Below are 10000 nucleotides of genomic sequence, written 5' to 3'. Positions count from 1 at the left end.
TATATATATATATATATATATATATATAATATATGTATGTATGTATATATGCATACATACATACACACACACACACACACACACACACACACACACATACTATATATATATATTACATATATATATTACATATATAACTATATATACATTTTATAATACTATATATACATACTATAATACATATACTAATATATATATGTATATATATATATATATATTATATATATGTATTTTATGTATTATATATATCATATATATATATATTATATATATATATATATATTATATATATATATATATTACATATTTTTTATATATATACTATATATATATATATATTTTTATATATATATCTATATATATGTAATACATATATTTATGTACACACATACACAGGGAGGGAGGGAGGGAGGGAGGGAGGGAGGGAGGGAGAGGGGGAGGGGAGAGAGGGGGAGGGGGGAGGGGGGAGGGGAGAGGGGGAAAAGGGAGAGAGGAGAGAGAGAGATTGACAGAGAGAGAGAGAGAGAGAGAGAGAGAGAGAGAGAGAGAGAGAGAGAGAGAGAGAGAGAGAGAGAGAGAGAGAGAGAGAGAGAGAGAGAGAGAGAGAGAGAGAGAGGGGTAATTTTAGAAAATCTTTGTAGCACAAAACTAAACAACTTATATTATGCAATATCTTACACTGTGGATCACTATCAATAAGTTCTTGAGCTGCTTCTCCAGCTTCCTGTTGTGTCCGTAACCTCTTCAGAGTATTGACAGCTAGATTAAGGTAAACCATGCGCGAAGAAGCACGATTGTAACACACTCGTTCTTCTGCCATTGCCTGAAAATATGGTAACTTTCAAAACCTGGTTTAAAATTAAGAAAACAAAAGGTATGAACTCCATTTCTGAGCTTGAAAAACAAATTTCAGTCATCAACATCATTAACCCAATGCTGCTTGGCATGGCATGTATGTATATGCCATGTCCACTGTCAGTTACTGTATTAAATGCTTTTAGATATAGATGGCTACACTTGTACTAAGTCGCCTGTTTATCCTTTTCCTCAATTAACGAAAATATTTCATGTTATCTTATTTTGCTGTTACTAATGTTTATAATATTATGGTAATTATAATGTCTATAATAAAAATAATACCATCGATATTTATAGCATTGGTTAAAAAAAAAAAAAGGTAGTAGTAGGCAGCAGTAGTTGTTTTTCCCGCCAATTCAAGGAAAAATTAAATCATGTAAGCTCACAAGGTCTACTAATTGACTCCTTTGTGGCTAAACAGTAGCAGAGCCATCTATGTGCAGTGCAGAGACATTTCGTACACACACAAAAAAAAAGAGAGCACATTTTCCCTGTCACATTGGGTTAATTATATTTATGAAAATATAAAGTATGATCCTGAAGCACATATCTAAAAATATCCCTGATGGATCTAGACAGAAAAAAAAATCATATAAACTTACTATTCTAAATGCAGTCTTTTCTCCAGTAAATTTAAGGCACTCATCAATAAATGAATTGAGATATCGCTGACGAATATTCTGTGGAACTTTACTGCCGAATTCAGCTGGAATTACTGGTCGTGACAATGCTTCCTGGTGGGAGTAAATGTTTAATAATTACCTTTACCTGCATAAAATGAATGAATGCAAATGAGAAGTCTTTAGAAAATCCTAGACATAAAATTTTTTTTACAGCATAAGAATGTATATTTTCCTTAATGAACAATTTCATTCTTTACAAGCCTCTATAATGCTTGTAAAAAAAAAGTGAATTTAAGAAACTACCTTTTAAATTCTTATTTATATATTTTTTTTTCTTGGGACAAGGACAATCAAACATGTAATAAACCACAGCAATTTGACATAGAGAAAAATCACCAACAATGCTTCACTTTATAACAAACCACGTGCTTTTACATGAGAAATTCTGAGTTAACAACTTACTGACTGAGGAATATGTGCTGTCCTTCTACCGCCCTTCGCAACTGTATGTGCAATGGTCTGTGGAAGAGTCCCAGAGGCTTTGGCCACACTTGGGGAGAGAAGAGACCTTGTGTTTGTGGGTGGGAGGTTCTTGATTTTTTCCCGTGCATGTAACAGTGACGACACATTTGGCACATGAGATATGCGTCGCTTTGACCCACCTACAACAGCAGTAATAATATTAACATATAAATAATTATCTTATAATACACCAACCTTTAATTCTGTCATTAGAACTTAAAAAAAAAATATATATATATATATAAAGTTTATAAACTTATTGGCATCAAAATGTATATTGTATTTTGATTAAACTATATAGACAGTAAAGAATGATGTTATAAATTATCATTAAAAAAAAATCTCCCAAAACTGCACACTTGAAAAAAATTACACAATACAGATTCAAGTGGAAATTAGTAATAATTATCATTACTTTATTTTTGAGAACTTATAAATCAATATCTAAGCACTAATTCACTTGTACCTCACCTGTACACAAAGTTCAGTTATCTTTGTCTCTGTGCAAGCTTAAGTTTTATACATATATACTCAAAGGACACATGTGATCACAGTGGAAAACAATTGTGACAGCAGGTGTTCTGCACTTGAGTTGCCAAGTAACAATAAAGACTCTCAAATGTGTGCAAGGAGTTACATGTCAGAAAAACAATGTTTAGTAACAATAACTATGCAATTTCTGATTACTCAACTAATGGTCTCAGTGTGAATATCTTGTACACAATAATAACTATGGTGTGGTCAATTACAATATACATAAATAATTTTATCTGAAACATCAAGACTTAAATAACCTACTAACCTTAACATTTTCTCAGAGGCATTTGCTTAGATAACAATGGTATGGTGCTGTCAAATGAAAACCATGACAAAAGAAAAAAGGATGGGAAAAGAAAAGAAGGAGAGGACGAATATGAATGAGGAAGCAGAAAGAAACAGAAGAAAGAAAAAGAAGAGGATACACAATAGGAAGCTGAGAAGGCACAAGGAGACAGGGGAGAAGCATAAGGCAAAGATAAAGAAAGAAAAGTAAAAGGCAAAACAAGAAGAGGAGGAAAAATATGAAGCACAAATGGGAAAAAGGAAGCAGAGGAAGAGTAAAACCCAAAGGAAGTGAAGGATGAGTAACAAGAAGCGGAGAAGAAGGAAGAGGAGGAACAAGAGGGCAAAGAGGGGGGAGAAGGAGGAAGGGGTGGGGAAGGGGAGAGGAGGAGAAAGGAGAGAGGAGGATGAAGTGGAGGAGGAGGGAGAAGGAGAGGAGATGCAGGAGGGGATAAAGATGGGGGACTGGGGGAGGGTGAGGAGAAGGAGGAGGAATAAGAGAAGGAGGAGTAATAACCAAAGGAAGTTAAGGAAGAATCAAAATCAAAGGATGTGAGGAGGAGGAGGAGGAGAAAAGGAGGAGGAGGAGGAAGGAGGAGGAGGAGGAGGAGGAGGAGGAGAAGGGAAAGGAGTGGGGTGATGTGAGGGTGATAATAATGATGATGATGATGAGGGAAAAGAGGAGGTAGAGGATGTAGCAGAAAAGGAAGATAAACAGGAGAAGCAGTATAAAACACAGGAGGAAGAGGAGAACAAGAGGAAAAGGAGGAGGATAAAGAAAAAATGAAACAGACTATGAAACAAAGGAGGAGAAAGTGAAGCAATAATTACCTGAAGTTGACATTGGAGGTGATTTGACAGTTGTTGATGATGATGCTGGGAAAGTTGAAGGTCTGGAGGAGGTAGTTGATGACACTGCGGAGGAAGAAGATGACCGGCCACGATTCTGCTCATCAATCTGTTGTTTCTGCTTCTTCAGCTGCTTCATCAACTCTGCCTGCTGCTCCTTCAGTTTCTGATATCTTTCCATCATCACCTGAAGATTAGGATATGAAATTTCTCTTTGCCCAAAGAAAATATCTTAAATACTTAAATGAATGGAATTTATTTTACCTTATCTTCTGCCATAAAGTTACATTATAATATTAGAAGGAATTTGATGCGCAATGAATAAAAAAAAAAAAAAAATAAATAAAAATAAAAAAAAAATAAATAAATAAAATAAAATAAAAAATAAAATAAATGGCCTTTGCTCAAACATCAAATATTTTTTACATTGTACGGTGAGAAATACTGCTGAATTTGAAACATCATGCTTCCTAAGCATTTTCTGTTTGTGGTTGCATTTCATTTCATTTGTACAAACATTACTGTTCAGATTTTGTTCAACATATCATATACTGTACTTATCTAACAAAGTTATATGTGGATATTGCACTGTACCTGCACTGACTACATAGCCCTGGCTTTACATTTGAGATTCATGAGGTCTTTAAGATAATATTTTTGAAAGAAAATTAATGAGAGACAATAATACATCATACAAAAGACACGATACATGAGAGAGGGAGATAGATTTCATGAGCAGTTATATCATCTCAACCGCTGCTCACCTGAGCTGGTGTCATTCTGCGAGGCCCTTTCTCTGGTTTCTTGGCAACTAAATTTCCTGTTGATGAACGTGCAACACGCTGCTTTCCTTGATAGGACTCTGGTTCTTCTTTTGGTACTACTTTTGTCTGGAAAAATAAGAGATACTGTGAAAACAAAAATGGCCAGACAGCAGGAATACATGCCATGTCTACTGTGATTTTAGCTTGTTAATTATGTTTACACACAGATAGCCCAAAAATGCCTAGTTACTAAGAGGTCAATCATTTTTTATCTTACTGTTTTTTAGTCCTTCCTAGCTAATATGTTTACCCGCTTCTTTGACTTTTGACAAGATCCTTTTTTATTATTTTGTTATTTTTTATTGTTATTAGTATTAGTATAACAATATATTAATCATAATGTCAATAATACTAATAACTGTAGCAATATCTAAAGTATTATAAGATACATTTTTCCAAAAATTAAAGGAACGGGGAAACCAACTGCTGTTATAATATTAATGTTAGTAATAGTATAATAACTATGGTTGCAGGATCAAAAAGAAAGTTCTTGACCAGCAGGTTTAACTCAAAATGACAAAATAACATGTCACTGTAGTTCATAGATCTTAAAACTATTGATGTAATTCCCGAGTGAAAATTACATCTCAGAGTGTTTTCAGTTTCTTGTATACATTCTTCCACTAACCTTTTTAGATGACATCTGAAGCTGAGAATCTTCAGGTTGGTATTCGTTGAACATCCTCATGCATTCCTCCATTATAGCTGGATCATCCTTATCTAAGTCATCTAGATCATAATCCTCATCATTATCATCCAGATTCTGGGAAAAAATAAGGAATTTACTCTAACGGCATAGTATTTAGTTCAATTTATGGTCATATGAATTTTAAAGTCCTATCAATTCTAAAAATGCATTACAAATCCATAGTTTGCGTACCTCTAAATGCTGCAAATCATATCTATCACTAGAATTAATCATTTGCTCCCAATCATCCTGTGGGATCTCATCTAGTGCAGAAAGGTCTGGTAGTGGGGAATCATTTCCATCTGTGAAGAAATGTCTGACTCAATTTTTATTCTAAAATCACTGAATAATATGATACTGAATTTGTCTACAAAGGAAGACTAATTCAAATATAGGAAACAAAAAAATATATAAAAGAATTCTAATTCAAATGTAGAAAACAAAAACACGTTTCCATTTGAAACATTTTGGAAAAAATGAAATGATAATTACCATTACAAGATTCTCTTTCACAAATCCCATTTGATGCTTCATTTTCTGTGGAATATCTTTTATTTCTGGAAGATTCTTTGATTTTTCCATCAGCTTTACTGCTACTGCTTCCACTGTTGCCGTGTTCTTTATCTTTGGAATGACTTCCACTGCTGTGTTTTCTGCTGCTGCTGCTACTGCTGCTGCTGCTGCTCTTTTGACTCTTTGAACTACTGCTATGTTTGCTGCTATGATGTTTAGCATTTCCACTTGAGTGACTGCTAGAAGTTACACCTGATTTTTCTTTGGTTTTGCTGGAATGAGTCTCCTTACTGCTGCTAGTACTACTACTCACAGTAGTACTGCTGTGTTTACTAGAATTACTACTGCTTTTGTGCTTGCTGGAAGAACTACTGTGATGACTACTGGAACTTTATGACCACTACTCTTTTCTTACTACTGCTAGAAGAATGCTTTCTCTTGGACTCATTTTTGTTATCTTTGCGAGAGCTGGAGCTGGATGAACGATCTACCGATTTCTCAGTTTTAGAGCTTTGGCCTGATTTACCTTTTGAAGGAGTGTCACTCTTCTGATTAAATGAATCATCATTCAAAAAAGGCTCTGTACTATCGATGTCATCTCCTGTTGAGTCTTCATTGCTGTCATTACCAGCGGCTGCCACAGCATCAAAAATAGAGATTTCCTTCAGAACTTTTGGCTTTTGTACCTGTTGAGTGCTGGCAATCACCATATCAAACATAGACATGACTTTACCCTGAGAATCCTGAGCAGTGTTTTCTTTCTTGCAAGAATCTTCACTACCTCTTCTTTTTATTCCTTGTTTGCTGCTTCCTGAGATGCTTTCATTTTCTGACTTTTTAGATTCTGTACTTTGGCGCCTCTGTGAGAAACCTTTGTCAGACATGCTATCTGTACTACTTTTTCTATCTTGCCTACTCTTCTTGTGCTCTCTGTCTGAGCCCTGCTTAGCTTTCTCACTTTCTTTGGAAGAAATGTCACTACTAGGCTTTGAATGTGAACTTCTCTCCTGTTTAGTGCTCGAGTCACCTGAACTTTTTTTCTCACCATGACTTTCGGTCTCTTCTTTTTTGCCAGAGACAGAAGAAGTCTGTTCTAAGTCTTTCTCAATTTTGACAATTGACAGATCAGGAACTGTGGGCTCCTTTTCAATTTTTATTTTGCTTGGATCAACTGGCATTGGTACTGATAATGGCTGGGTTTTATCCTTGGCATTTCCTTGGCTATCACTTGTAGAGTTTCTTCGTTTTAAGCTATCCTCACTTTCCCTTCTATTACATATCTTCTGATTATCTTTTTTTTTTCTCTTACCAGGGCTTTGGCTTTGACTTCTGCTGCGACTTCTGTCTCGGCTTTCACTACGACTTCTGCTGTGACTTCTGCTTCTACTTCGGCTCTCACTAGAGCTCCTGCTTGAACTGCGACTACTACTGTGGCTTCGGTTTCTCTTTTTCTTGCTTGCTTCTCCTTCTCTTGTATTTTATATTCTTATGATGCTTTCCTCTTTTCTTGTGTTTCTTGTGTTTTTTAACCTTATCTAACTCTTCATCCGGGCTTTTTCTCTCTACTAGCATCACTTTTCTCATCCGCACTCTCTTCTTCATCTCTGTTTGAGTCCTTACTGTCCTCATCATCTGAGTCACCTCTACTTTTACGATGTTTTCTTTTCTTCTTACTATGGCTGTATTCCTACGCCGTTTGTGACTTTCTTTTTCTTTCTTCTGTGGTAAGAATTTCTGAATCTGAGCTGCTTGACCGATCCCTCTTCCTCTTTCTCCTGTGTCTTCCCCGTCTATGTTCAGAGTCACTGCTCTCATCATTTTTGGCTGAAACATCTCCCTTATTTTTCCTTTCTTTGCTTTTCATCTTTCTCAGGATCATCTTCCTCATCTTCTGAATCAAGATCTGGATCTTCACTTTCACTTTCACTCTTTCTCTCCTTCTTCTCTGACTGAGAATCCTTAGTTTCTGTTTCTTTATCTGGTAATTTCTTTTGTTCTTCTTTTGAGTTCTCTCCCTGAACAGTATTTTTCATCTTTTGCTTCTCACTATTGCTAGTAGTGTTTACTTCTAGCTTTTCTTGTGATGAATTTTCAGTTGGAGGTGGTTGAATTTCCTCTTTATTTGATGACAAATTTGCTAAACTTAGAATTCCTTATCTAAATCAACTTTATACTTTTTAACAGTTTTTGAAGCTTCTACTCTCTGTTGAGTCTTTTTGGAATTTTTCTTTCGAGTCAGCTGTTTGCTGTGAATCTTCCCCATCCTTAACTGTAAGATTTCTTCTAACGGATCACCTGTCTCTTTTACTTCTGGTACTGTGCTCCGAACCTGCGGAGTCCAGTTTCTAATATTGCGTCTAGATATTTTGGGGGCACTGAGTGTATGGACAACTTGGGGAAGTAAAGAATGGCCTTTGCTTTTATTCTTTACTTCATCTTTACTTGGCTGTTCTTTTTGGCTTTACACTTACTTCACTTTTCTGTATTGGATTGTTGACTTTTACTGGATTTATCTCTTTTTCCTCTTTCTCCTTCACTTCCTTCTCTTCTTTTCCAGGTACTTTTTCACTGGTTTTGCAATTTTTCACTGTCAGTTTTAGATGTAGTATACACAGTGCTATTAAACATTCCAAATCCATCTGAAGATGAAGTAAAAACTGGAGATGGGGCAAAAAGTAGATCCTTCTGCCATGTCCTGACTTTCATTTGAATTTTTCTTTGATGTATCACAGCTACTACTGTCCAAGATTTGACATACATTGTGCATCTGAAATCACAGTTGAATTTTTAGTAGTTTTCTCTGTAGTGCATAAATTATACTGAAGCTTACCAAGAGCCCTTACTCTCTTTTTCTTCACTTTAATCTTATTATTCTGTGAGTGTTCTGCAAGCACCTCTTCTAGGATATCAAAATCATCTCTTTTTTTATCACCCTCACCATCATCAGAAGAGAAATCTGTAGCTTCACTGTCTACAGAACTTTTGGTTTTAAAATTCTCCTTCCAAACATCTGAAATAACACTACTGGCTGATAGATTAGATGGGACATACTTCATAACCTTGGATGGTGTCACTTCCTTATCACTGCCTTCTACAGACCTCTTACGCTTGTTAAGTTCCTCTATGGGTGTGGGGTTATAACTAGGGTGTCTGGCGGACGGAGGTATAGCTTCTTCTTTGTCTTGGTTTGGGTAATCTCAGCTGAGGCCTGAGCAATCAGTGCTGATGTATCAATTTTCTTCATCACAGATGAAGGATCAACTCCTGCTGCAGCCAGTAGGGGGTTTTCTGACAGGGCTTTCTTGACGGCATCACTTACTAGTTGTTGCAGCAACTCTGACTGGTTGCCTGAATTTGCTTCAGACGTTTCCGTGTCACTTGCCTCTTCTGTGTTTTCCCCTTTCTTGGGAGCTGAGGTCTCTGATTTGCTACATGTTGGTAAATCTGAAAGCAATTAACATTATAATTATAATCTTATAAACATACCAAACATACATATGTGTGCACGTGCATGTGAATGCACATGCGCGCCCGCACAAAAACGCACACACACACAGCACACACACACACCCCACACACACACACACACACACACACACACACACACACACACACTTAGTTCCAAGAAGCTGAATAAGAATTACTAATCATGATAATGAGACAGGTAATACATTTTGGGGGGACAATCATTAAAAATTCTGAAGTGTTCGTACTGCTTGTGTACGGGATATATGTTTAGTACTCAAACATAAATAAAAACAAAGTCTTTCTCGTCTTCGAGTTACTTTTCCTCTCTTCCCATTCCCATCCACACTCTCATTCTCTTCCCCAATCCTTCAGCCTATCAACAAATTTACATTCAACCTTTCTCAAAAAAATTGAAAAATGGAAAATCCAAATAAAAACAAATTAAAAGAAAATATCAAACCTTCAGATGTGGGTGTTTCAGTAGTTTCTTTTGGCCTGAGAGACATCATTAATAATTCTGCTATCATCTGCATTTTCCGAGTCTGAAGTTATACTTGCAACTGATTTGTGTTGGTTTCTGCAAACAAGGTTAAATAAAGAATAGAAAAAGAAAAAGAAAAGAAAAAAAAAAGCATCATTTTCAAAAACATAAGCAGAAGAACAGGAAATAATAATAAATCATGGTATACTGAAGACATACATTCTACGTAAATAAATTGGTTATTGTTTCTTCCCTAGAAAACAAAAAATAATATTTTATGAACAATAAATAAGAAATAAAAATACATATATAAAAACAATGTTCATCTGTTTCTATCATGATTTTGGACAAT

General features: G+C 35.6%; 2 protein-coding genes across 2 annotated transcripts in view; both read right to left on the bottom strand.

The window, feature by feature from the left end:
• The window catches only part of LOC119595877 (RNA exonuclease 1 homolog), a 16417-nt gene extending 10490 nt beyond the window's left edge, over window positions 1-5927 (bottom strand). Inside the window, 8 exon segments of the mRNA XM_037945079.1 lie at window positions 679-823; window positions 1461-1592; window positions 1944-2143; window positions 3657-3861; window positions 4439-4564; window positions 5127-5261; window positions 5379-5488; window positions 5679-5927. Coding sequence (XP_037801007.1) covers window positions 679-823; window positions 1461-1592; window positions 1944-2143; window positions 3657-3861; window positions 4439-4564; window positions 5127-5261; window positions 5379-5420 — 985 coding nt within the window. The 5' untranslated portion in view covers window positions 5421-5488; window positions 5679-5927.
• A 152-nt stretch (window positions 5928-6079) lies between these two features.
• LOC119595582 (serine/arginine-rich splicing factor 4-like) lies at window positions 6080-7732 on the bottom strand. Its single transcript, XM_037944693.1, has 3 exons — window positions 7615-7732; window positions 7240-7489; window positions 6080-7106 (listed from the first exon to the last, which is right to left on the bottom strand). The coding sequence occupies exons 1-3, from the start codon at window positions 7730-7732 to the stop codon at window positions 6080-6082; spliced, it is 1395 nt and encodes a 464-aa protein (XP_037800621.1).
• Between the last annotated feature and the right edge of the window lie 2268 nt (window positions 7733-10000).

The sequence above is a fragment of the Penaeus monodon genome, chromosome 36 (assembly GCF_015228065.2).
Source record: "Penaeus monodon isolate SGIC_2016 chromosome 36, NSTDA_Pmon_1, whole genome shotgun sequence".
NCBI classification, from domain to species: domain Eukaryota; kingdom Metazoa; phylum Arthropoda; class Malacostraca; order Decapoda; family Penaeidae; genus Penaeus; species Penaeus monodon.
Note: the sequence above shows the minus strand (reverse complement) of the source record. Positions and strands in the feature narration are given on the sequence as shown.